General features: G+C 46.4%; 1 protein-coding gene across 1 annotated transcript; it reads right to left on the reverse strand.

The window, feature by feature from the left end:
- Positions 1-378: 378 nt before the first annotated feature.
- On the reverse strand, positions 379-27,979 carry LOC112247074 (hepatocyte growth factor-like protein). The gene is made up of 18 exons (XM_042331130.1): positions 27,669-27,979; positions 26,891-27,035; positions 24,586-24,701; positions 24,346-24,460; positions 24,085-24,221; positions 23,053-23,173; positions 9,393-9,511; positions 9,105-9,276; positions 8,394-8,524; positions 8,002-8,104; positions 7,701-7,837; positions 7,397-7,429; positions 7,046-7,163; positions 6,188-6,265; positions 5,837-5,983; positions 5,506-5,612; positions 1,424-1,566; positions 379-1,010 (listed from the first exon to the last, which is right to left on the reverse strand). The coding sequence occupies exons 1-18, from the start codon at positions 27,721-27,723 to the stop codon at positions 849-851; spliced, it is 2,139 nt and encodes a 712-aa protein (XP_042187064.1). The 5' UTR covers positions 27,724-27,979; the 3' UTR covers positions 379-848.
- Between the last annotated feature and the right edge of the window lie 5 nt (positions 27,980-27,984).

Below are 27,984 nucleotides of genomic sequence, written 5' to 3' on the forward strand. Positions count from 1 at the left end.
GCATGTCCTTCACAAGCACATCCTGAGGTCAGTGCCAAGGTTCAATGTGTAATGTAATCACCACAAGATGATGGTTATTTTGTTCAGATCAAAATGCCTAATATTGTTTTTGACACGTAGACAGAAGACAAGGGAAAACATTGTTATTTTATCTTATATTTTTGTCATAAGATTGTAGAATAACACACATTATACACTGAACGTACAATTAAGAACAACTGATCTTTCCATGACATAGACTAACCAGGTGAATCCAAGTGAAAGCTATGATCCCTTATTGATGTCACTTGTTAAATACACTTCAACCAGTGTAGACGAAGGGGAGGACAGGCTAAAGAAGGATTTTTAAGCCTTGAGACAATTGACACATGGATTGTGTTTATGTACCATTCAGTAGGGGAATGGGCAAGACAAAATATTTATGTGCCTTTGAACAGGGTATGGTAGTAGGTACCATGTGCATTGGTTTGTGTTTTTCACAGTCAACAGTTTCCTGTGTGTATCAAGAACGGTCCACCACCCAAAGGACATCCAGCCAACTTGACATAACTGTGGGAAGTACTGGAGTCAACATGGGCCAGCATTCAAAAAGCATCCCTGTCGAATGCTTTCGACACCTTGTAGAGTCCATGCCCCGAAGGATTGAGACTGTTCTGAGGGAAAATCAATATTGTTCCTAATATTTGATATACTCAGTGTATATTAACTAATTGTATGTAGATGGTCATGGATTACAATTAGGTGGTCATGGATTGTGAGCTATGGGTGGGGGGTGAGGGTGGATAAATATATTGCAGTCCAGTAGAACATAGAGCCAGTCACTGCTTGGTGACATAATGTATTCGTGACTAAGCCATCTCCATGACCTTCTTAATCCAGTCCACATAGACAGAGACACGGATGAAGATGTTAGGCTGGCCTGGGTGTCCACAGCGCCTCATGGGGATGATCACTCCCTCAAGCACCCAGCAGTCACTGTTCTGACAGGCCAGAGGGCCCCCATAGTCTCTCTGGGGGTCACATTGAAAGAACACATCACTGTTAGATCATTGTCACAGAACTTTCCTGCAATGTGGGTCATTTCAAACTTGTAGTGTATTTGAGGTTTAAAAAGGCTTCTGAAGTTTGTAATTTCAGACTTGATTTTTCCTTACAAAAAATGTATCAACCCCTACAAACATTTCCATTAAATATAATCCACATAAATATTCACATTGCTGCAGGATTATTTTCCTTCAGTAGCAAACTGGCTCAAATTAAGATCATACATCTGTACATGTTTGTGTTTGGCTGTATGTCACATAATTAATATCCTAAAATAAAGTTCTTATCATTTTTGCTCACCATCAATCTCAGTCTCTCTCATACAAACAAACTATTGCTCATAGACAGATCCTACAACTCACAAACACACCGAACCTACCTCACAGGCACCCACCCCACCCTGGAAGGAGTTGGTGCACATCTCGTTCTCCCGAACACGACCCCGAAAGTAGTTGTTACAATCTTTGTTGCTTATAACTGGTATTTGAGCCACATTGAGCACAGAGTCATCTGTAGAAGTGCCTAAGAAAGTGAGAGAGAAAGGGAAAGAGGGGGAAAGGAGGATGAGATAGAGAGAACGAGACAACGAGGAAGACATATGCTGAGTGGTACTGGAAATAACAACACTATCTGTTGGTCCAGGATCTGAAACACTTTCTCATTTACATGCTACATTAGTAAAGCAGATACTTCATAACTTCAAGGGCAGAAAACATTTCATAAATTTGGTTCCTATGTTTTTCCTGACCATGTAATCTGACCTGGGTCAACTCAGGGCCCTGGTCATATGCTCGCTTCAAGGGAAGTAACACTGAACCATGCATGAGAGCATCACCATAGCCAATGTGAGTAAGACCTTTAAACAGGTTAATGTTCACAAGGGCGCGGGACCAGACGGATTACCAGGACGCATACTCAGAGCATACACTGACCAGCTGGCAAGTGTCTTCATTGACATTTTCAACCTCTCCCTGACCCAGTCTATAATACTTACATGTTTCAAGCAGACCACCATAGTGTCCTGTGCCCAAGAATGCCTAAATGACTATTGCCCCATGGGACACATCTGTTGCCATGAAATACTTTGAAAAGCTGGCTCACATGGCTCACATCAACGCCATCATCCTAGACACCCTGGACCCACTCCAATTTGCATAATGCCCCAATAGATCCACAGATGATGGGTAGTGTGGGTAATGATGGAGAGCAGGTGTGGGTAATGATGGAGAGCAGGTGTGGATAATGATGGAGAGCAGGTGTGGATAATGATGGAGAGCAGGTGTGGGTAATGATGGGGAAAAGATGTGGGTAATGATGGAGAGCAGGTGTGGGTAATGATGGAGAGCAGGTGTGGGTAATGATGGAGAGCAGGTGTGGGTAATGATGGGGAGCAGGTGTGGGTAATGATGGAGAGGAGGTGTGGGTAATGATGGGGAGCAGGTGTGGGTAATGATGGGGAGCAGGTGTGGGTAATGATGGAGAGCAGGTGTGGGTAATGATGGGGGAAATGTGTGGGTAATGATGGGGAGCAGGTGTGGGTAATGATGGAGAGCAGGTGTGGGTAATGTTGGAGAGCAGGTGTGGGTAATGTTGGAGAGCAGGTGTGGGTAATGTTGGAGAGCAGGTGTGGGTAATGTTGGAGAGCAGGTGTGGGTAATGTTGGAGAGCAGGTGTGGGTAATGTTGGAGAGCAGGTGTGTGTAATGTTGGAGAGCAGTTGTGGGTAATGTTGAAGAGCAGGTCTGCGTGATGAAGATTATTAACCACCGGCCCTGGCAGACTGGAGGTAGGAGTGACAGTCAGTGTTTCTCCTATGACGTTTCTTTTCAGGGCTAGATTTAATTTAAATGTTACCACCAACCAGCAATTAATCAGAAACACCTGCAAAGTTCTTCCTATTCGTGAATGACCCAAACAGCTTTTCGCCTCCACTTTTTTTTTACCAGACTACTTACATAATCTATTGGATAATTTGTCAATTTTCACATATTTTTTTGCTAGTCTGTATATTTATATATGAAATAACAGATATGTAATCATGTAGTAACCAAAAAAAGTGTTGAACAAATCTAAATATATTTTAGATTTTAGAAGCTTCAAAGTAGCCACCCAAAGTAGCCTTGATGATAGCTTTGTATACTCTTGGCATTTTCTCAACCAGCTTCATGAAGTATTCACCTGGAATGCATTTCAATTAGCAGGTGTGCCTTGACAAAAGTTAATTTGTGGAATTTCTTTCCTTCTTTGCGTTTGAGCTAATCAGTTAAATTGTGACTAGGTAGGGGTGGTATACAGAAGATAGCCCTATTCTGTAAAAGACCAAGTCCATATTATGGCAAGAACAGCTCAAATAAGCAAAGAAATGACTGTCCATCATGACTTTAAGACATGAAGGTCAGTCAATCCGGAAAATTTCAAGCCATTTGAAAGTTTCTTCAACTGCAGGCGCAAAAACCATAAAGCGCTATGATGAAACTGGCTCTTATGAGGACTAACACAGGAAAAGAAGACCCAGAGTTACCTTTGCTTCAGAGGATAAGTTCAAGAAACAGACACATATCAACATCAACTGTTCAGAGACTGCGTGAATCAGGCCTTTATGGTCGAATTGCTGCAAACAAACCACTACTAAAGGACACCAATAATAAGAAGAGACTTGCTTGGTCCAAGAAACATGAGCAATGGACATTAGACCGGTGGAAAACTATCCTTTGGTCCGCTGTGTCTTTGTTAGACGCAGAGTAGGTGAACAGATGATCTCTGCATGTGTGATTCACACCGTGAAGCATGGAGGAGGAGGTGTGATGGTGTGGGGGTGCTTTGCTGGTGATACTGTCTGTGATTTTTTTTGGGACTATCATTTGTTTTTAGAACAGGACAATGACCCAACACACCTCCAGCGAGTGTAAGGGCTATTTGACCAAGAAGGAGAGTGATGGAGTGCTGCATCAGATGACATGGCCACAATCACCCGACCTCAACCCAATGGAGATGGTTTGGGATGAGTTGGACAACAGAGTGAAGGAAAAGCAACCAACAAGTGCTCAGAATATGTGGAAAATCCTTCAATACTGTTGGAAAAGCATTCCAGGTGAAGCTGGTTGAGAGAATGCCAAGAGTGAGCAAAGCTGTCATCTAGACAAAGAGTGGCTACTTTGAAGAATCTAAAATCTAAAATAGATTCTGATTTGTTCAACACCTTTTTGGTTACTAGATAATTCCATATGTGTTATATCATAGTTTTGAAGTCTTCACAATTATTCTACAATGTATAAAATAGTATATATTTTTTTTAAATCCTTGAATGAGTAGGTGTGTCCAAACTTTTGACTGGTACTGTATATATATATAATTGTCTATCATATAATGAACAGGCCCCCACAAAAGACAATTCAAGGAACTTGTTAATCTATTTTGTTGTGCTGTTGTTACATTTGTTTTGGTGTTTCGTGTCCAATGTGCTCAGGGTGTTGTTACATGTTATTTTAGACGTGAATCAGGAGCAAAGTCATTCAAGTCTATCATTTCACTTCCTTTGTGAGAACCATGATCAAGGACTTACTTGGCATTTCTGTACTGCAGCCAAAGCCTGCCAGAAGCCTATCTACAAAAGGTTGCACCGTGTCCATTACAATGTACAAAAATGCATGTGTCTTAGGGAAGATGCCAAAACTTTGGAGATAACATTAGATGGCAAAATCAAAGACACTAGTTTCCAAGTAGTTTTCTCTAAATGCTTATGACAAATCCTGCGCCAGAACCAGCCTAGCCAACTTGCTCATCTTTTGAATACGGTGTAATAAAAAAATAAAAAGACAACAACAGATAACTTTAGCTTGGTAGATAAGGTTAGCAAGTTGGCTAGCTAAGGTTAGCATGCCTGATCAAATCAAATCAAATTTTATTTGTCACATACACATGGTTAGCAGATGTTAATGCGAGTGTAGTGAAATGCTTGTGCTTCTAGTTCCGACAATGCAGTAATAACCAACAAGTAATCTAGCTAACAATTCCAAAACTACTACCTTATAGACACAAGTGTAAGGGGATAAAGAATATGTACATAAAGATATATGAGTGAGTGATGGTACAGAGCGGCATAGGCAAGATACAGTAGATGGTATTGAGTGCAGTATATACATATGAGATGAGTATGTAAACAAAATGGCATAGTTAAAGTGGCTAGTGATACATGTATTACATAAAGATGCAGTAGATGATATAGAGTAGCTACACTGACGCCATATGGAAATCCCCACAACATTCTTTCCCACCCCCAATTCGTGAATACTGTATGTATAAGTAACCTGTGTCATTCTTCGGAGGTGGAACCTAAACAAGCAGGAATTATACCGAAGTAGGAGCGGCACTGCCCTCTGGTGGGTGCCTTTAAAGATTCATATTGAGGAATGTGAGTAAATAATATTGAAGCGTTACAATTATGAGCATAGCTCTACTTTACCTTGAGTTTCGCCCCAGCCTGCGATCTCACAGAGGGTTCCTTCTGGAACTATGTAGCGTTCAGGGGGCAGGCATATCTGAGACACACGCTCGTTAAACTGGGCATGGCTAAGGAAGAGGAGGAGGAGAGAGAGCATTAGACTGAGCTGAATGTGGATTTAAATGGATTTTCTGTTAAATCATATTGGATGGTCTAGTTGGAAAAGTGGTATGATAATATTGCTTGGGTACTGTACGTGTACGATATACTGTACGTGTGTACCGTATGTGGTTAGTGTGTGTGTGTGTGTGTATGTGCATCGCTGCATGCATGTGTTTGTGTGTGTACGCACTATTCCAGTTGTAGCATGACCAGCTGGGACTCAGAGGGTCCACAGACGATCTTGGTGAGAGGGATAGTCTGTCGGTCTGGCTCTCCTACTATGGGGTTACGAAACAATGTCCCCATCATGGCCGAGTACCCCGGAAGGTCAACATAGCTGCACATAGAGGAACACACACTGACCAACGATCCTCATCACATTCAAGAGATTTATACCATTTGAGGTTATTTTAGGCTTGTTGTTTTAGAGTCTAGATCTGGTTCTTTTAAAATGTATTGGATTTGACACTTTTTACTTTATTTTACTGTGTTTTAAAAAACAACAATAACATGTAAATGCATCAGAAATCATAAAGCATACCAAGAGGAGAAACACTGCTTAGTACTGATCACCCATTTGGAGCTAACCAGGGAGCCTCCACAGAAATGGTTTCCTTTCCTGCACACAAGGAGAGAGAGAGGTCATGAATACTGGGCTCTAACGTGGAGAGAGAGAGGGATTATGAAGACTACGCTCTAACAAGGGGAACGAGAGAGAGAGAGAGAGAGAGAGAGAGAGAGAGACAGACAGACAGGCAGAGAGAGAGATAGAAAGAGAGAGATTATGAAGACTAGGCTCTAACAAGGGGAAGGCGAGAGAGGGAGAGAGATGAAGACTAGGCGCTAACAAGGGGAAGGAGAGAGAAAGAGGAGAGAGATGAAGACTAGGCTCTAACAAGGGGAAGGAGAGAGAAAGAGAGAGAGAGAGAGAGATGAAGACTAGGCTCTAACAAGGGGAAGGAGAGAGAGAGAGAGAGATGAAGACTAGGCTCTAACAAGGGGAAGGAGAAAGAGAGAGAGAGAGATTATGAAGACTAGGCTCTAACAAGGGGAGGGAGAGAGAGAGAGAGAGACTAGGCTCTAACAAGGGGAAGGAGAACAGGGGAGAGAGAGAGAGGTTATGAGAGACTGGGCTCTAACAGGGGAGAGAGAGGTTATGAGAACTGGGCTCTAACAGGGGAGAGAGAGAGGTTATGAGGACTGGGCTCTAACAGGGAGAGAGAGAGGTTATGAAGACTGGGCACTAACAGGGGGGAGAGAGGTTATGAGGACTGGGCTCTAACAGGGAGAGAGAGAGGTTATGAAGACTGGGCACTAACAGGGGGAGAGAGAGGTTATGAAGACTGGGCTCTTACAGGGGGGGACAGAGAGGTTATGAAGACTGCTGTCTCAGACTGACCTGTCTCTGAGACTGACGGTCCAGGGAGAGTTTCCAGGAAGCCCACCAACAATACGCAGTATTGGGCTCTTGGCCAAACGATCCTCTCTCTTTCCACACTCATTAAACTCCACAATCTCTGTGTGTGCGTCCACACACACACACACACACACACACACACACACACACACACACACACACACACACACACACACACACACACACACACACACACACACACACACACACACACACACACACACACACACACACACACACACACACACACACAAGTTGTTTACACAGGTCCACTTCCAGAAAATACTGATTTTTCATTGTAGTTACATATTACATATCCCTTTAAAAACTCACCTGATGGCTCAATGATGGACACTTTCTCCCCAGCTGTTCAAACAACAATAACCAGAATAATTATTTAATCAGTTTATAACAACACAGGCCCATAGAGGGATTAGTGCTTTGAGCAAAATGTATGAAAATAGCTTTATAGTGTTAGTAAGTTAATATTGTTATTATTAATATTAATAATAATATTAGGCCTACTATTAGAGCATAGAGATAAGAGATAATGAGTGACAGAGTAACAAGAGAACGATATGGAGAGAGGAATGTGATTCCTGAGGGCACAGAGTTATGGGAGGAGGGGAATCTTTACCACATTGCTTGATGGCACAGTAGTCAAACTCTGTTTTGGGGTCAGTGGTGTAGCACCAGGGTCCGTGCTGGTCCCCATCTGGGTTCCGGCAGTAGTTCTCCGTCAGGTTGGCATCAGGGTGGGTCCCTGGGTTTATCCTGGAAAACCACAGTACAGTAAACCTACCTATGCATGGCCCAGGAGACACTTCTACAAACACATGATACTATCCCATAAATAACTATATATTCAGTTTCCCTCTTTGACAACACCAAATAGACCTGCCTTTTATGAATTCATGATTAATGACATTTTTTCATACTTTGTTTTGTGAGGCATGTTGACACTCCACTTCTGACATGTGATGCCCTTACGCGTCTTACGGACTACACCCCTGTAGTTTTTACCATTTTCATGGTAGCAATCTAGGGTGTGGGGAAAAAGGACATAAAACATGATTACAGACACCAGGGTTGGGATCAATTCCATTTGAATTCCAGTCAATACACTAACAATCCAATTCCCTTTTCTCTTTAATGCTTTTCAATGAGAAAAATGTGGAATTGGAATTTGGTTAACCTTAAAAAACTACTGGAATTGAAATAGAATTAACCCCCAACCCCTTCTTTGTGTTATTAAGTAGACTTGTTTTTGAGGAAACTAGATTGCATTGAGAGAGCATCGGGCCCATTGAAACACCAGAGGGCAGTGTACCCTCAGCTTCAATGTCGTCTGCACAGCGTTTGATCTGTAAACAAAGAGCCGTCCTCATCTCAGGCACAGACGTGAAGCACCAGGGTGCCTCGGATCCATCTGGGTTACGACAGTAGTTCTCCTCCAAGCCCCTGGGAGCAATGGTGTAGTACAGACAATAAGTATAGCACACAAAAACACATGGATCATTATTCATGGATAAATACAGTATGTTGGATGTATGCTACTGAATCTCAGTCGCTCTGGACATGAGATTCTGCTATGACTAAATTGTAAATGTACTCTAGGAACATAAATAACTAGACCCAAGATCAGCCATTCATGTAGATATTCATGTCAATAAACTTCACTTCGCATACCACGACTCACTGGTCATCGCCCCACCTCTCATCCCTTTAACCAGCAGTCCCACCTCTCATCCCTTTAAGCATCAGTCCATCTTCTCATCCCTTTAACCATCAGTCCCACCTCTCATCCCTTTAAGCATCAGTCCCACCTCTCATCCCTTTAAGCATCAGTCCCACCTCTCATCCCTTTAAGCATCAGTCCCACCTCTCATCCCTTTAAGCATCAGTCCCACCTCTCATCCCTTTAACCATCAGTCCCACCTCTCATCCCTTTAACCATCAGTCCCACCTCTCATCCCTTTAACCATCAATCCCACCTCTCATTCATCCATCCATCCCTCTATCGCCTGTTTTTCTGGCTTACTTGCATTCGTAGGTGTTTGGGTAGAAGGGGTGCTCATGCGGGTACTGGGCGTCCCAACGCTGACAGGCGATACCGCCGGTCGTCTCATTTACTTTACCGCGGTAATCCTCCCCGCGACCACGGAAACAGTTTGTGGTGTAGCTGGACCGGAGGCGTCTCTTTGTAACCACAGCTAGAGTGAAGGAGAAGTGTCATTATGAGGGCCGATATAGATTGTATTACATTGTTATAATGATGGAATAGTGTGAATTAATGGACTGGGTGGGTGTATGAGGGGGAAAGACATACAGCACTTGCTGATCTCGCAGCGCTCTCTCTCCATATCAGCGTCTGTGGTGTAGCACCAGGGAACAGGGGAGGCGTCTGGGTTACGGCAGTAGTCATCATCCAAGCTCTTATCTGGATACCTGGAATGTACATGTACAATATTCCAGCACAATGTTAGGAAATTCTCAATTGGAATGATTGATTGTTCTCTACTCTGTTACAGTACTAAATATTGATTAGACAGGAGTAATGCTGGCCGTATACAGTGCATTCGGAAAGTATTCAAACCCCTTCACCTTTTAATTTCAAATAAAAAAACTGAAATATTACATTTACATCAGTATTCAGACCCTGTACTCAGTACTTTGCTGAAGCACCTTTAGCAGTGATTACAGCCTCAAGTCTTCTTGGGTATGACGCTACAAGCTTGACACACCTGTAATTGGGGATTTTCTCCCATTCTTCTCTGCAGATCCTCTCAAGCTCTGTCAGGTTGGATGGGTAGCCTCGCTGCACAGCTATTTTCAGGTCTCTCCAGAGATGTTCGATTGGGGTCAAGTCCGGGCTCTGGCTGGACCAGAGATTTGTCATTCAGAGACTTGTCCCGAAGCCACTACTGCGTTATCTTGGCTGTGTGCTTAGGGTCGTTGTCCTGTTGGAAGGCGAATCTTCATCCCAGTCTGAAGTCCTGAGCGCTCTGGAGCAAGTTTTCATCAAGGATCTCTCTGTACTTTGCTCCGTTCATCTTTCCCTCGATCCTGACTAGTCTCCCAGTCCCTGCCGCTGAAAAACACACCCACAGCATGATGCTGCCACAACCATGATTCACCGTTAGGATGATGCCAAGTTTCTTCCAGACATGACGCTTGGTATTCAGTCTAAAGAGTTAAATCTTGGTTTCATCAGTCTGGGAGTCCTTTAAGTGCCTTTTGACAAACTCCAAGCGGGCTGTCATGTGCCTTTTACTGTGGAGTAGCCACTCTACTGACAGGTTTGGATTTCTGAACTTTAAATCCTTATTAATCATTAGTTGTAATAGAGAAACGAGGGGTGCCATAGCGGAGGGGCTACACCAGAGGTTAATGGTTATCTGTAAGAGGAAAGTATATGGTGGGGGCAATTGAGCTTGGAATGTACTGAGTGCAGGGAAAGCGATCACATGTGTCAGGCATTGAGAAGGGGAGAGAGCCATGGATTAGTGATGAAGGGGGCGAGATCAGGTCAGGTCACGTTAAGGGAGAAATGAAAGTTTATGGCCCGTGTTTGTTCAGATGTGTAGGCGGAGCCTAGGAGGAAGGCTTAAATATCACTGCTTGTCTGAAAAGGTCTTTGTCTAATGCAACTGTATTGATCCTCTGGGAAGAATAAACCTAGTTAAGATTTCATAGTGTCAGTAGAGTTTTTACTCTGGAAATTAGAGCCTAACACTACCATAAAGGCCTGATTGGTGGAGTGCTGCAGAGATGGTTGTCCTTCTGGAAGGTTCTCCCATCTCCACAGAGGAACTCTGGAGCTCAGGCAGAGTGACCATTGGGTTCTTGGTCACCTCCCTGACCAAGGCCCTTCTTCCCCGATTGCTCAGTTTGGCCGGGCAGCCAGGTCTAGAAAGGGTCTTGGTGGTTCCAAACTTCTTCCATATAAGAATGATGGAGGCCACTGTGTTCTTGGGGACCTTCAATGCTGCAGAAATGTTTTGGTACCCTCTCCCAGATCTGTGCTTCAACACAATCTTGTCTCGGTGCTCTACGGACAATTCAGTTGACCGCATAGCTTGGTTTTTGCTCTGACATGCACTGTCAACTGTAAGACCTTATATAGATAGGTGCGTGCCTTTCCAAATCATCTCCAATCAATATAATTTTCAACAGGTAGACTCCAATCAAGTCGTAGATACATCTCAATGATGATCAATGGAAACAGGATACACCTGAACTCAGTTTCGAGTCTCATAGCAAAGGGTCTGTATACTTATGTAAATTAGGTATTTAAAAAATATGAACTTGCAAAAAATGATAAAAACCTGCTTTCGCTTTGTCATTATGGGTTCTGTGTGTAAATTTATGAGGGGAAAAAAACTATTTAATACATTTTAGAATAAGGCTGTAAAGTAACAACATTTTGAAAAAGTGAAGGGGTCTGAATACTTTCCAAATGCACTGTACAAAGGCATGTAGGCCTACAACAAAAAGCACGTAAAAGAGTGGTAGTGGTTGTAGTGGTGGTAGTGGTTGTAATGGTTGTGGAATTGGTTGTAGTGGCTGTAGTGGTGGTGGTTATAGTGGTTGACAGTGGTTGTAGTGGTGGTTGTGGTTGTAGTGGTGGTGGTGGTGGTTGTAGTGATGATTGTGGTTGTAGTGATGATTGTGGTGGTGGTTGTGGTAGTGGAGGTGGTTGTAGTGATGATTGTGGTGGTGGTTGTAGTGGTGGTAGTGGTGATTGTGGTGGTGGTTGTAGTGGTGGTAGTGGTGATTGTGGTGGTGGTTGTAGTGGTGGCGGTTGTAGTGGTGGTAGTGGTGATTGTTGTAGTGGTGGTAGTGGTGATTGTTGTACTGGTGGTAGTGGTGGTGGTTGTAGTGGTTGTAGTGGAGGTTGTAGTGGTGATAGTGGTGGTGGTTGTAGTGGTGATAGTGGTGGTGATTGTAGTGGTGATAGTGGTGGTGGTTGTAGTGGTTGTAGTGGTGATAGTGGTGGTGGTTGTAGTGGTGGTGGTTGCAGTGGTGATAGTGGTGGTGGTTGTAGTGGTGGTGGTTGTAGTGGTGATAGTGGTTGTGGTGGTGGTTGTAGTGGTGGTAGTGGTGGTTGTAGTGATGGTTGTGGTGGTGGTGATTGTAGTGGTGGTAGTGGTGGTGGTTGTAGTGGTGGTGATGGTGGTGGTGGTTGTAGTGGTGATAGTAGTGGTTACAGTGGTGGTGGTTGTAGTGTGATAGTGGTGGTGGTTGTAGTGGTGATAGTGGTGGTGGTTGTAGTGGTGATGGTTGTAGTGGTGATAGTGGTGGTGGTTGTAGTAGTGGTGGTTGTAGTGGTGGTAGTGGTGGTGGTTGTAGTGGTGGTTATAGTGGGGGTGGTTGTAGTGGTGATAGTGGTGGTGGTTGTAGTGGTTGTGGTGGTGGTTGTAGTGGTGCTTATAGTGGTGGTGGTTGTAGTGGTAGGTGATAAAAATAGTGGTGGTGGTAGTGGTTGTAGTGGTGGTAGTGGTTGTAATGGTTGTGGTGGTGGTAGTGGTGGTGATTGTAGTGGTGGTTGTGGTGGAGGGTTGTGGTGGTGGTGGTTACAGTGGTGGTGGTTGTGTGGTGGTGGTTGTGGTGGTGATAGTGGTGGTGGTGGTAGTGGTGATGGTGGTGGTGGTTGTAGTGGTGATAGTGGTGGTGGTGGTGGTGATGGTGATAGTGGTGGTGGTAGTGGTGGTGAGTGGTGGTGGTTGTAGTGGTGGTGGTTGTAGTGGTGATAGTGGTGGTGGTTATAGTGGTGGTGGTGGTTGTAGTGGTGATAGTGGTGGTGGTTGTAGTGGTGGTTGTAGCGGCGGTTGAAGTGGTGGTTATAGCGGCGGTGGTTGTAGTGCTGGTGGTTGTGGTGACGGTGGTTGTAGTGGTGGTTGTGGTGATAGTGGTGGTTGTGGTGATAATGGTGGTGGTTGTAGTGGTGGTGGTTGTAGTGGTGGTGGTAGTGGTGGTGGTTGTAGTGGTGGTGGTTGTAGTGGTGATAGTGGTGGTGGTTGTAGTGGTGGTGGTTGTAGTGGTGATAGTGGTGGTGGTTGTAGTGGTGGTGGTTGTGTGGTGGTGGTAGTGGTGGTTGTAGTGGTGGTAGTGGTGGTTGTAGTGATGGTTGTGGTGGTGATTGTAGTGGTGGTAGTGGTGGCGGTTGTAGTGGTGGAAGTGGTTGTAGTGATTGTGGTGGTGGTTGTAGTGGTGGTAGTGGTTGTAGTGGTGATTGTAGTGGTTACAGTGGTGGTGGTTGTAGAGTGATAGTGGTGGTGGTTGTAGTGGTGATAGTGGTGGTTATAGTGGTGGTGGTGGTTGTAGTGGTGATAGTGGTGGTGGTTGTAGTGGTGGTTGGTAGTGGTGGTTGAAGTGGTGGTTATAGTGGTGGTGGTGGTTGTGGTGTGTGGTGGTTGTGGTGGTGGTTGTAGTGGTGGTTGTGGTGATAGTGGTGGTTGTGGGTGATAATGGTGGTGGTTGTAGTGGTGTTGTGGTTGTAGTGGTGGTGGTTGTAGTGGTGGTGGTTGTAGTGGTGGTGGTGGTTGTAGTGGTGGTTTTGGTGGTGATGGTTGTAGTGGTGGTGGTTATAGTGGTGGTGGTTGTAGTGGTGGTGGTTATAGTGGTGGTGGTTATAGTGGTGGTGGTTGTAGTGGTGGTTTGGTGGTGATGGTTGTAGTGGTGGTGGTTGTAGTGGTGTGTTGTGGTGGTTGTAGTGGTTATAGTGGTGGTGGTTGTAGTGGTGGTAGTGGTGGTGGTTATAGTGGTGGTTGGTGTAGTGGTGGTGGTTGTAGTGGTGGTTATAGTGGTGGTGGTTGTAGTGGTGGTAGTGGTTGTGGTGGTGGTTGTAGTGGTGATAGTGGTTGTAGTGGTTACAGTGGTGGTAGTGGTTGTAGTGGTGGTTGTAGTGGTGATAGTGGTGGTGGTTGTAGTGGTGGTGGTTGTAGTGGTGATAGTGGTGGTGGTTGTAGTGGTGGTGGTTGTAGTGGTGATAGTGGTGGTGGTTGTGGTGATAGTGGTGGTGGTTGTGGTTATAGTGGTGGTGGTGGTAGTGGTTGTAGTGGTGGTAGTGGTGGTGGTTGTAGTGGTGGTTGTAGTGGTGGTAGTGGTGGTTGTAGTGATGGTTGTGGTGGTGATTGTAGTGGTGGTAGTGGTGGCAGTTGTAGTGGTGGAAGTGGTTGTAGTGATTGTGGTGGTGGTTGTAGTGGTGGTAGTGGTTGTAGTGATTGTGGTGGTGGTTGTAGTGGTGGTTGTAGTGGTGATAGTGGTGGTGGTTGTAGTGGTGGTGGTTGTAGTGATAGTGGTGGTGGTTGTAGTGGTGATAGTGGTGGTTATAGTGGTGGTGGTTGTAGTGGTGGTTGTAGTAGTGGTGGTGGTTGTAGTGGTGGTGGTTGTAGTGGTGGTGGTTGTAGTGGTTGTGTGTGGTGGTTGTAGTGGTGGTAGTGGTGGTGGTTGGTAGTGGTGGTGGTTGGTGGTGGTGGTGGTGGTGGTTGTAGTGGTTGTAGTGGTGGTTGTAGTGGTGATAGTGGTGGTGGTGGTGGTAGTGGTGATAGTGGTGGTGGTGGTGGTTGTGGTGGTGGTGATAGTGGTGGTGGTTGTAGTGGTTGTAGTGGTGAGTGGTGGTGGTTGTAGTGGTGGTGGTTGTAGTGGTGGTGGGTTGTAGTGGTGGTGGTAGTGGTGGTGGTGGTGTAGTGGTGGTGGTTGTAGTGGTGATAGTGGTTGTGGTGGTGGTTGTAGTGGTGGTAGGTGGTGGTAGTGGTGGTGGTTGTAGTGGTGGTAGTGGTGGTGGTGTAGTGGTGTAGTGGTGGTGATAGTGGTGGTGGTTGTAGTGGTGATAGTGGTGGTGGTGTAGTGGTGATAGTGGTGGTGGTTGTGGTGGTGGTGGTTGTAGTGGTGGTGTGGTGGTGGTTGTAGTGGTGGTGGTTGCAGTGGTGATAGTGGTGGTGGTTGTGTGGTGGTGGTTGTAGTGGTGATAGTGGTTGTGGTGGTGGTTGTAGTGGTGGTAGTGGTGGTTGTAGTGTGGTGGTGGTTGTGGTGGTGATTGTAGTGGTGGTGGTTGTAGTGGTGGTAGTGGTTGTAGTGGTGGTTGTAGTGGTTACAGTGGTGGTGGTTGTAGTGTGATAGTGGTGGTGGTTGTAGTGGTGATAGTGGTGGTGGTTGTAGTGGTGGTGATAGTGGTGGTGGTTGTAGTGTGATGGTTGTAGTGGTGATAGTGGTGGTGGTTGTAGTGGTGGTTATAGTGGTGGTGGTTGTAGTGGTGGTTAGTGGTGGTGGTGGTTGTGGTGGTGGTTGTAGTGGTGTGGTTGTAGTGGTGGTTATAGTGGTGGTGGTTGGTAGTGGTAGGTGATAAAAATAGTGGAGTGGTGGTGGTTGTAGTGGTGATGGTTGTAGTGGTGATAGTGGTGGTGGTTATAGTGGTGGTGGTGGTTGTAGTGGTGATGAGTGGTGGTGGTTGTAGTGGTGGTTGTGGTTGAAGTGGTGGTTATAGCGGTGGTGGTTGTAGTGGTGGTGGTTGTAGTGTGGTGTGGTTGTAGTGGTGGTGGTTGTGTGTGGTGATAGTGGTGGTGGTGTGGTGATAATGGTGGTGGTTGTAGTGGTGGTGGTTGTAGTGGTGGTTTTGGTGATGGTTGTAGTGGTGGTGGTTATAGTGGTGGTGGTTGTAGTGGTGGTGGTTATAGTGGTGGTGGTTGGTTGTGGTGGTGGTGGTGGTTATAGTGGTGGTGGTTGTAGTGGTGGTTTGGTGGTGGTTGTAGTGGTGGTGGTTGTAGTGTGTGGTTGGTAGTGGTGGTGGTGGTTGTGTGGTAGTGGTTGGGTGGTGGTTGTGGTGGTGGTGTAGTGGTTATAGTGGTGGTGGTTATAGTGGTGGTGGTTGTAGTGGTTGTAGTGGTGGTTATAGTGGTTGGTTGTAGTGGTGGTGGTTGTAGTGGTGGTTATAGTGGTGGTTGTAGTGGTGGTGGTGTAGTGGTGGTTTATTGTGATTGTGGTGGTGGTTGTAGTGGTGGTAGTGGTTGTAGTGGTGGTTGTAGTGGTGATAGTGGTGGTGGTTGTAGTGGTGACAGTGGTGGTGGTTGTAGTGGTGATAGTGGTGGTGGTTGTAGTGGTGGTGGTTGTAGTGGTGGTGGTGGTGGTGGTGTAGTGTAGTGAGTGGTGATAGTGGTGGTGGTTGTAGTGGTGGTGGTTGTAGTGGTGATAGTGGTGGTGGTTGTAGTGGTGGTGGTTGTAGTGGTGGTTGTAGTGGTGGTGGTTGTAGTGGTGGTTGTAGTGGTGGTGGTGGTGGTTGTAGTGATGGTTGTGGTGGTGATTGTGGTGTGGTGGTAGTGGTGGTGGTTGGTGGTGGTGGTGGTTGTTGTAGTGGTTGTAGTGATTGTGGTGGTGGTTGTAGTGGTGGTAGTGGTTGTAGTGGTGATTGTAGTGGTGGTTGTACAGTGGTGGTGGTTGTGAGTGATAGTGGTGGTGGTTGTAGTGGTGATTGTGGTGGTGATAGTGGTGGTGGTTGTAGTGGTTGTAGTGGTGGTTATAGTGGTGGTTGTAGTGGTGGTGGTTGTAGTGGTGGTGGTTGTAGTGGTGGTGGTGGTTGTGGTGGTGGTTGGTGGTGATAGTGGTGGTGATGTAGTGATGGTTGTGGTGGTGATTGTAGTGGTGGTAGTGGTTGGTGGGTGGTGGTGTAGTGGTGGTAGTGGTTGTAGTGGTGATTGTGGTGGTTACAGTGGTGGTGGTTGTAGTGATAGTGGTGGTGGTTGTAGTGGTGATAGTGGTGGTGGTGGTGTAGTGGTGATGGTTGTGTGGTGATAGTGGTGGTGGTTGTAGTAGTGGTGGTTGTAGTGGTGATAGTGGTGGTGGTTGTAGTAGTGATGGTTGTAGTGGTGATAGTGGTGGTGGTTGTAGTAGTGGTGGTTGTAGTGGTGATAGTGGTGGTGGTTGTAGTGGTGGTTATAGTGGGGGTGGTTGTAGTGGTGATAGTGGTGGTGGTTGTAGTGGTTGTTGTAGTGGTGCTTATAGTGGTGGTGGTTGTAGTGGTAGGTGATAAAAATAGTGGAGTGGTAGTGGTTGTAGTGGTGGTAGTGGTTGTAATGGTTGTGGTGGTGGTAGTGGTGGTGATTGTAGTGGTGGTTGTGGTGGAGGTTGTAGTGGTTACAGTGGTGGTGGTGATAGTGGTGGTGGTTGTAGTGGTGATAGTGGTGGTGGTTGTAGTGGTGATAGTGGTGGTGGTTGTAGTGGTGATAGTGGTGGTGGTGTGGTGATAGTGGTGGTGGTGGTGGTGGTGATAGTGGTGGTGGTAGTGGTGATAGTGGTGGTGGTTGTAGTGGTGATGGTTGTAGTGGTGATAGTGGTGGTGGTTATAGTGGTGGTGGTGGTGTAGTGGTGATAGTGGTGGTGGTTGTAGTGGTGGTTGTGAGGGTTGAAGTGGTGGTTATAGCGGTGGTGGTTGTAGTGCTGGTGGTTGTGGTGACGGTGGTTGTAGTGGTGGTTGTGGTGATAGTGGTGGTTGTGGTGATAATGGTGGTGGTTGTAGTTGTTGTGGTTATAGTGGTGGTGGTTGTAGTGGTTATAGTGGTGGTTGTAGTGGTGGTGGTTGTAGTGGTGGTTTTGGTGATGGTTGTAGTGGTGGGGGTTGTAGTGGTGGTTATAGTGGTGGTGGTTGTAGTGGTGGTGTTGTGGTGGTTGTAGTGGTTATAGTGGTGGTGGTTGTAGTGGTTATAGTGGTGGTGGTTATAGAGGTGGTGGTTGTAGTGGTTGTAGTGGTGGTTATAGTGGTGGTTGTAGTGGTGGTGGTTGTAGTGGTGGTTATAGTGGTGGTTGTAGTGGTGGTGGTTGTAGTGGTGGTTGTTGTGGTTGTGGTGGTGGTTGTAGTGGTGGTAGTGGTTGTAGTGATTGTGGTGGTGGTTGTAGTGGTGGTAGTGGTTGTAGTGGTGGTTGTAGTGGTGATAGTGGTGGTGGTTGTAGTGGTGGTAGTGGTGGTGGTGGTGGTGATAGTGGTGGTGGTTGTAGTGGTGGTGGTTGTAGTGGTGATAGTGGTGGTGGTTGTAGTGGTGGTGGTTGGTGGTGGTTGTAGTGGTGGTGGTGGTGGTTGTAGTGGTGGTGGTTGTGTGGTGGTGTGGTGGTGGTTGTGGTGGTGGTTGTAGTGGTGGTTGTAGTGGTGGTAGTGGTGGTGTAGTGATGGTTGTGGTGGTGATTGTAGTGGTGGTAGTGGTGGTAGTGGTGGTTGTAGTGGTGGAAGTGGTTGTAGTGATTGTGGTGGTGGTTGTAGTGGTGGTAGTGGTTGTAGTGGTGATTGTAGTGGTTACAGTGGTGGTGGTTGTAGTGGTTATAGTGGTGGTTGTAGTGGTGGTGTAGTGTGGTGGTTGTAGTGGTGGTGGTTGTAATGGTGGTGGTTGTAGTGATTGTGGTGGTGGTTGTGGATTGTGGTGGTGGTTGTAGTGGTGGTAGTGGTTGTAGTGGTTGTGGTGGTGGTTGTAGTGGTGGTTGTAGTGATTGTGGTGGTGGTTGTAGTGGTGGCTGTAGTGGTGATAGTGGTAGTGGTGATAGTGGTGGTGGTTGTAGTGGTGATAGTGGTGGTAGTTGTAGTGGTGGTAGTTGTTGTGGTTATATTGGTGGAGGTTGTAGTGGTGATAGTGGTGGTGGTTGTAGTGGTTACAGTGGTGGTGGTTGTAGTGGTTACAGTGGTGGTGGTTGTGGTGGTGGTTGGTGTAGTGGTTGGTTCTGTGGTGGTTGTAGTGTGGTGGTTGTAGTGGTGGTGGTGTAGTGGTGGTGGTTGTGGTGATGGTGGTTGTAGTGATAGTGGTGGTGGTTGTGTGATAGTGGTGGTGGTTGTAGTGGTGGTTGTTGTGGTGGTTATAGTGGTGGTGGTGTAGTGGTAGTGTTGTGGTGGTGTAGTGGTTATAGTGGTGTTGGTTGTAGTGGTTATAGTGGTGGTGGTTATAGTTGTGGTGGTGGTGGTGGTTGTAGTTTTGGTGATGTGGTGTTGGTGGTGGTTGTAGTGGTGGTTATAGTGGTGGTGGTTGTAGTGGTGGTGTTGTGGTGGTGGTGGTGGTATAGTGGTGGTGGTTGTGGTGGTGGTAGTGGTGGTGGTTATAGTGGGTGGTGGTTGTAGTGGTTGTAGTGGTGGTTATAGTGGTGGTTGTAGTGGTGGTGGTTGTAGTGGTGGTTATAGTGGTGGTGTTGTGTGGTGGTGGTTGTAGTGGTGGTTATTGTGATTGTGGTGGTGGTTGTAGTGGTGGTAGTGGTTGTAGTGATTGTGGTGGTGGTTGTAGTGGTGGTAGTGGTTGTAGTGGTGGTTGTAGTGGTGATAGTGGTGGTGGTTGTAGTGGTTACAGTGGTGGTGGTTGTAGTGGTGATAGTGGTGGTGGTTGTAGTGGTGGTGGTGATAGTGGTGGTGGTTGTAGTGGTGGTGGTTGTAGTGGTGATAGTGGTGGTGGTTGTAGTGGTGGTGGTTGTAGTGGTGGTAGTGGTGGTGGTTGTAGTGGTGGTGGTGTAGTGGTGGTAGTGGTGGTTGTAGTGATGGTTGTGGTGGTGATTGTAGTGGTGGTAGTGGTGGCGGTTGTAGTGGTGGAAGTGGTTGTAGTGATTGTGGTGGTGGTTGTAGTGGTGGTAGTGGTTGTAGTGGTGATTGTAGTGGTTACAGTGGTGGTGGTTGTAGTGGTTGTAGTGGTGGTTATAGTGGTGGTTGTAGTGGTGGTGGTTGTAGTGGTGGTGGTTGTAGTGATTGTGGTGGTGGTTGTGGTGGTGGTAGTGGTTGTAGTGATTGTGGTGGTGGTTGTAGTGGTGGTTGTAGTGATTGTGGTGGTGGTTGTAGTGGTGGTGGTGTTGTGGTGGTGTGGTGGATGTGGTGGTGGTTGTAGTGGTGATAGTGGTGGTAGTTGTAGTGGTGGTAGTTGTTGTGGTTATATTGGTGGAGGTTGTAGTGGTGATAGTGGTGGTGGTTGTAGTGGTTACAGTGGTGGTGGTTGTAGTGGTTACAGTGGTGGTGGTTGTAGTGGTGGTGGTTGTAGTGGTGGTTGTAGTTGTGGTGGCGGTTCTAGTGGTGGTTGTAGCGGCGGTGGTTGTAGTGCTGGTGGTTGTGGTGATGGTGGTTGTAGTGATAGTGGTGGTGGTTGTGGTGATAGTGGTGGTGATAGTGGTGGTGGTTGTAGTGGTGGTTGTTGTAGTGGTGGTTGTTGTTGTGGTTATAGTGGTGGTGGTTGTAGTGGTAGTGTTGTGGTGGTTGTAGTGGTTATAGTGGTGTTGGTTGTAGTGGTTATAGTGGTGGTGGTTATAGAGGTGGTGGTTGTAGTGGTGGTTTTGGTGATGGTTGTAGTGGTGGTGGTTGTAGTGGTGGTTACAGTGGTGGTGGTTGTAGTGGTGTGTTGTGGTGGTTGTAGTGGTTATAGTGGTGGTGGTTGTAGTGGTGATAGTGGTGGTGGTTATAGTGGTGGTGGTTGTAGTTGTGGTTGTGGTGGTTGGTTGTAGTGGTGGTGGTTGTAGTGGTGGTGGTTGTAGTGGTGATTGTAGTGGTTATAGTGGTGGTGGTTGTAGTGGTGGTGATTGTGGTGGTGGTTGTAGTGGTGGTAGTGGTTGTAGTGATTGTGGTGGTGGATGTAGTGGTGGTAGTGGTTGTGTGATTGTGGTGGTGGTTGTGTGGTGGTGGTGGTTGTAGTGGTGGTTGTAGTGGTGGTTTAGTGGTGGTGGTTGTAGTGGTGGTTACAGTGGTGGTGGTTGTAGTGGTGGTAGTGGTGGTGGTGTAGTGGTGGTGGTGGTTGTAGTGGTGATAGTGGTGGTGGTTGTAGTGGTGGTGGTTGTAGTGGTGATAGTTGTAGTGGTGGTAGTGGTGGTGGTTGTAGTGGTGGTAGTGGTGGTTGGTGATGGTTGTGTGGTGATTGTGTGGTGGTAGTGGTGGTGGTGGTAGTGGTGGAAGTGGTTGTAGTGATTGTGGTGGTGGTTGTGGTGGTGGTAGTGGTTGTAGTGGTGATTGTGGTGGTTACAGTGGTGGTGGTTGTAGTGTGATAGTGGTGGTGGTTGTAGTGGTGATAGTGGTGGTTATAGTGGTGGTGGTTGTAGTGGTTGTAGTGGTGGTTATAGTGGTGGTTGTAGTGGTGGTGGTTGTAGTGGTGGTGGTTGTAGTGGTGGTGGTTGTGTGATTGTGTGGTGGTTGTAGTGGTGGTGGTGGTAGTAGTGGTGGTGGTTGTGGTGGTGGTTGTAGTGGTGGTAGTGGTTGTAGTGATTGTGGTGGTGGTTGTAGTGGTGGTTGTAGTGGTGATAGTGGTGGTGGTTGTAGTGGTGATAGTGGTGGTAGTTGTTGTGGTTATATTGGTGGAGGTTGTAGTGGTGATAGTGGTGGTAGTTGTTGTGGTTATATTGGTGGAGGTTGTAGTGGTGATAGTGGTGGTGGTTGTAGTGGTTACAGTGGTGGTGGTTGTAGTGGTTACAGTGGTGGTGGTTGTAGTGGTGGTGGTTGTAGTGGTGATAGTGGTGGTGGTTATAGTGGTGGTGGTTGTAGTGGTTGTAGTGGTGGTTATAGTGGTGGTGGTTGTAGTGGTGTTAGTGGTGGTGGTTGTAGTGGTGGTTTTGGTGGTGGTGGTTGTAGTGGTGGTGGTTGTAGTGGTGGTTATAGTGGTGGTGGTGATAGTGGTGGTGGTTGTAGTGGTGGTGATAGTGGTGGTGGTTGTAGTGGTTATAGTGGTGGTGGTTGTAGTGGTGGTGATTGTAGTGGTGGTGGTTGTAGTGGTGGTTATAGTGGTGGTTGTAGTGGTGGTAGTGGTTGTAGTGGTGGTGTGGGTTGTAGTGGTGGTTGTGGTGGTGGTTACAGTGGTGGTGGTTGTAGTGGTGATAGTGGTGGTGGTTGTAGTGGTGATAGTGATGGTGGTTGGTGGTGATAGTGGTGGTGGTTGTAGTGGTGATAGTGATGGTGGTTGTAGTGGTGGTGGTTGTAGTGGTGGTGGTGATAGTGGTGGTGGTGGTGTAGTGGTGATAGTGGTGGTGGTTATAGTTGTGGTGGTGGTTGTAGTGGTGATAGTGGTGGTGGTTGTAGTGGTGGTGGTTGTAGTGGTGGTTATAGTGGTGGTTTGTAGTGGTGGTTGTAGTGGCGGTTGTAGTGGTGGTTATAGTGGTGGTTGTAGTGGTGGTTACAGTGGTGGTGGTTGGTAGTGGTGATAGTGGTGGTGGTTGTAGTGGTGATGGTTGTAGTGGTGATAGTGATGGTGGTTGTAGTGGTGGTGGTTGTAGTGGTGATAGTGGTGGTGGTTGTAGTGGTGATAGTGGTGGTGGTTGTAGTGGTGGTGGTTGTGGTGGTGGTAGTGGTGGTGGTTGTAGTGGTGGTGGTTGTAGTGGTGATAGTGGTGGTGGTTGTAGTGGTGATAGTGGTGGTGGTTGTAGTGGTGATAGTGGTGGTGGTTGTAGTGGTGATAGTGGTGGTGGTTGTAGTGGTGATAGTGATGGTGGTTGTAGTGGTGTGGTGGTGGTTGTATGGTGGTGGTGGTTGTAGTGGTGGTTATAGTGGTGGTTGTAGTGGTTGGTTGTAGTGGTGGTTGTAGTGGTGGTTGGTTATAGTGGTGGTGGTTGTAGTGGTGGTGGTTGTAGTGGTGGTTGTGATGGTGGTTGGTGGTGATAGTGGTGGTGGTTGTAGTGGTGGTGGTTGTAGTGGTGGTGGTTATAGTGGTGGTGGTTGTAGTGGTTATAGTGGTGGTGGTTGTAGTGGTGGTGGTTGTAGTGGTTGGTAGTGGTGGTGGTTGTAGTGGTGGTGGTTGTAGTGGTGATAGTGGTGGTGGTTGTAGTGGTGGTGGTTGTAGTGGTGGTTATAGTGGTGGTGGTTGTAGTGGTGATAGTGGTGGTGGTTGTAGTGGTGGTTATAGTGGTGGTGGTTGTAGTGGTGGTTGTAGTGGTGGTTGTAGAGGTTGTTGTAGTGGTGGTTATAGTGGTGGTTAAAGTGGTGGTGGTGGTTAAAGTGGTGGTGGTTATAGTGGTGGTGGTTGTATTGGTAGTGGTAGGTGATAATAGCGCTGGGTGGACAGACATACTTCTCAGGCTGGTAGATGTGTTGGTGTGGGTACTGCTGGTCCCAACGTTGGCACTCTCGGCCACTCACTGTGTGGTCAACCTGACCCCTGTAGTCTTCCCCATTACATGTGATACACACCTCTGTGCACAAACCCAAACACACACAATTTGTAACAACACTGTGTTGTTCTCTGTGATCAAAACAGACGTGTCCACTGTGCCTAACATACGTGTCCACTGTGCCTAACATACGTGTCCACTGTGCCTAACATACGTGTCCACTGTGCCTAACATACGTGTCCACTGTGCCTAACAGACGTGTCCACTGTACCTAACAGACATGTCCACTGTACCTAACAGACATGTCCACTGTACCTAACAGACATGTCCACTGTACCTAACAGACATGTCCACTGTACCTAACAGACATGTCCACTGTACCTAACAGACATGTCCACTGTACCTAACAGACATGTCCACTGTACCTAACAGACATATCCACTGTACCTAACAGACATGTCCACTGTACCTATCAGACATGTCCACTGTACCTATCAGACATGTCCACTGTACCTAACAGACATGTCCACTGTACCTAACAGACATGTCCACTGTACCTAACAGACATGTCCACTGTACCTAACAGACATGTCCACTGTACCTAACAGATATGTCCACTGTGCCTAACAGATATGTCCTGTGCCTAACAGATATGTCCTGTGCCTAACAGATATGTCCACTGTACCTAACAGACATGTCCACTGTACCTAACAGACATGTCCACTGTACCTAACAGATATGTCCACTGTGCCTAACAGATATGTCCTGTGCCTAACAGATATGTCCTGTGCCTAACAGATATGTCCTGTGCCTAACAGATATGTCCTGTGCCTAACAGATATGTCCTGTGCCTAACAGACATGTCCACTGTGCCTAACAGATAATACGTTCAAATACAATACATACACACATAGTGTTATCACATTATCTTTAGAAACATATGCAGTTGCAATCCTTCAACTGCTGGAATTTTATAACAGAATGGGACGTACCATCTTTGCAGTGGGGGATATTGCAGGTCTCATAACGCCGTTCTGGATCAGTGGTGTAGCACCACGGCCCGATGCGGTCCCCATCTGGGTTCCTGCAGTAGTTCAGCTCCAAGCCATTAGTAGCTGTGGGTGTCCATCTATGACAAGTATAGCAACAGCATGTGTGTGAGAGAGACAGAGACATATCGTATTATATATTCTTCTGGGTCATGTTTTCAGCTTCCAAACTACAACTCTCAGAAATCAATGGGATGATATTACCTGTGATCGTGTGGGAACTTTGACCACCACTGTTGACAAGTATGGCCACTTTTTGTCATGAACACCTTGCCTCGATAGTCTTCTCCTTTACCCACAATGCACTTTCTTACGTAGACTGCACATCACAGAAAAAAATATATATTTTCAAACTAAAATCACAGCATACTACTGACACTACATTTTGTAGTAAAATGACATAAATGACAGAGAACATGACCTCACTTTGACCACAAAGCTTACCCTTCTTCTCATAAAGGTCACAGTTGACGTTCCTCTTGACCTCTGCGTTGCTGCCATCCTCCACCCATGGCAGCTGTTTACAGGTGATGGAGGGACGCGTCTCGTAGTTGAAGGCTCTGGTGAAATTAGAATCTCCTTTATTTCGTCAAAGTACATTTACACATGGAATACCCAGAATTTGCCTTAGTGAGAAGGTGCTGCCAGCAACAGACAATATACAAACAGAATAGAAACACAAGTCCACAAAGACATCATACAGAGTATTCAATATCGGTACAGTAAACATAAAACTCTGGAGTTTAGGCTGATTGCAGTGGGAATATACCATTTAAAGAGGGGATACTTCTATATAAGCAGAGGGAAGGGTGTTGCCATGGCAAATATATACGATGTTGTACAGAGGTCTACATAGTGCAAATCACAGGAGGTTGGTGAAACCTTAATTGGGGAAGACAGGCTCGTGGTAATGGCCAGAGAGGAATTAGTGGAATGGTATCAAATACATCAAACACGCCATCTGTTTGATGCCATTCCATTCACTCTGTTCCAGACATTATTATGAGCTGTCCTCCCCTCAGCAGCCTCACTGGTGCAAATGCAGTATAGTGCAGATTTGTATTAGAGGTCATTGATGACAAGGTGCAGTAATTGGTTCAATGCAAAGTCACTTACACTACATGACCAAAAGTATGTGGACACGTGCTTGTCGAACATCTCATTCCAAAATCATGGGCATTAATATGGAGTTGATCCCCCTTTGCTGCTATAACAGCCTCCACTCTTCTGGGAAGGCTTTCCACTAGATGTTGGAACATTGCTGCGGGGACTCGCTTTCATTCAGCCACAAGACCATTAGTGAGGTCGGGTGATTAGGCCTGGCTCGCAGTCTGCGTTCCAATTCCTCCCAAAGGTGTTCGATGGGGTTGAGGTCAGGGCTCTGTGCAGGCCAGTTCTTCCACACCGAAAGGGCCTTCTCCAAACTGTTGCCACAAAGTTGGAAGCACAGAATCGCTTACAATGTCATTGTATGCTGAAGAGGTAAGATTTCCCTTCAATGGCACTAAGGGGCCTTGGCCGAAACATGAAAAACAGCCCCAGAACCATTATTCCTCCTCCACCAAACTTTACAGTTGGCACTATGCATTGGGGCAGGTAGCATTCTCCTGGCATCCGCCTAACCCAGATTCGCCCATTGGTGAAGCATGATTCATCACTCAACATAATGCGTTTCCACTGCTCCTGAGTACAATGGCGGTGAGCTTTACACCACTCCAGCCGAAGCTTGGCATTGCACATGGTGATCTTAGGCTTGGGTGCGACTGCTTGGCCATGAAAACCCATTTCATAAACCTCCCGACAAACAGTTATTGTGCTGATGTTGCTTCCAGAGGCAGTTTGGAACCCGGTAGTGAGTGATGCAACTGAGGACAGACGATTTTTAAGCTCTTCGCGCTTCAGCACTCGGCGGTCCCATTCTGTGAGTTTGTGTGGCCCTCTACTTTGCGGCTGAGCCGTTGTTGCTCCTACACATTTCCACTTCACAATAACAGCACTTACAGTTGACCGGGGCCGGTCTAGCAGGGGAGAAATGTCCAAAATGGACTTGTTGGAAAGGTGGCATCCTATGACGGTGCCACGTTGAAAGCAACTGAGCTCTTCAGTAAGGCCATTCTACTGCCAATGCTTGTCTTTGGAGATTGCACGGGTGTGTGCTCAATTTTATTCACCTGTCAGCAACGGGTGTGGCTGAAATAGCTGAATCCACTAACTTGAATGGGTGTCCACATACTTGCGTATATATAGAGTAATTCCTATGAGCCCGCTGGCCGGTTGATGAGAGCCACAGATTGCGGAAAGAGGGCCACAGCATGGGCGAAGAAACTGTTCAGGTGGAGACCATTTTTTTCATGATTGACCCAGGGCTCTATTCAATCTGTATAGCTGAAGCGTTACAGATTCCGTGCTAGAAATTCAAAGGTAATTTCCGATTGAGCCGACATATGCAGCATTTACCGTGAATGCAGCCTTTAAATTTCAATCACGCTGTCAAGATGAACTTCCACAAGGTTGACTGAATAGGGCCCCTTAACCGTCTGCCAGTGGAGAGTCTTTAAAAGATGGGGTGTCCAGGGTCGACCATGATTTTACCTGCACGCTTCCTTGTCCAAGGAGTTTTCATGTAAGCTTGTGTTATATTTTTGTAAGAATTCGGGGGTAGTCTGACTGGAACTCAAACCTGTGTCCAACACCTTAACCGCTAAGATTGCTAGGTGTTGTAGTGAGGTTGTACAACACTCCAGGGTACCTGCAGTCCAGTGTATTTGAGCATCGTCTGGCACAGTCCTCCAGCGTCAGCCCTGGCAGTATCAGCACCCGTGCAGAGTTCCAGGAGGTCGGAACCAGCTCCCTTCCCTCGGAACGCTGGAAGTCATTCAGAGGACAGCGGTACCCTATGGCCAAACACAAAAAACACAGTCCTAATGCCTAATGGGACTTGTTATTCATTCAATCTAACCACTATCTTACTGGAGTTTATTACAAATTAGGGTTGTTTCAGAAGGACTTTGGTTAGAAGTTCTAACTTACAACCACTAGGCCTATTTACTGAATTCTGAAAAGTATGACATGTTTTGGGTACCCAGCTGTCTGTGTGTCAGCTATTTTCCTGAACAACATTTGTGCATGGGTCTGACTGAGCACACAAGACCTTTGGACCATTACACCATTTTTGTGAAGCTTACATGGGTGGAGAAGTGTCTCCTTTCCCCTATCAAAACTCTTCACCTGACAGAATCACCCACTTGACAGAATGCAGTCAGTAAAATTACAGTATACATTACTGATCCCATTAATAACCAAACTAAAATGCCACCTAATCGTTTTTGCTGCAGTCATTTCCATACCATTTCTTTGTAAAATGAGCTGACCAAGGAATATAATGTGTAACCAACAAAGACACAACAATCAACAATAAAATCAATAAACCAATTCCAGCTACATTAAAATAGATACTAATTGGCACATTAATCTACTGTCAATTGTCTCCAAAATAGAATTACAAAAAACTTTTTTTTTCTTCTTACCTTTGACCAATCCCCTCCAAAATGCCAGGAAAACACAGGAAAGAATGAGTTGCATAGCTAAGGTAAAGAATGAGAGCAGTGCTGAATGGAAGCAGATACGAGGATTTTTTTTTGTCAGTTCTGGAGTTCCTCTAGGCTGTCGTGTTTCAACGAAATGGATTAGGGTAGAACACGGCGAAAAATTAAGAAGCCGATTAAAAAATATATATTGTGGCGTTTACTGGAGGGGAAAATCCAAAGTTACTAAATCAGTGTGAATAATGACTTTATCCCGTCCACCCACACGTGAACATGTAACAAGCTAATCAAACAGAGC

The sequence above is a fragment of the Oncorhynchus tshawytscha genome, linkage group LG02, assembly GCF_018296145.1.
Source record: "Oncorhynchus tshawytscha isolate Ot180627B linkage group LG02, Otsh_v2.0, whole genome shotgun sequence".
Lineage (NCBI taxonomy): Eukaryota > Metazoa > Chordata > Actinopteri > Salmoniformes > Salmonidae > Oncorhynchus > Oncorhynchus tshawytscha.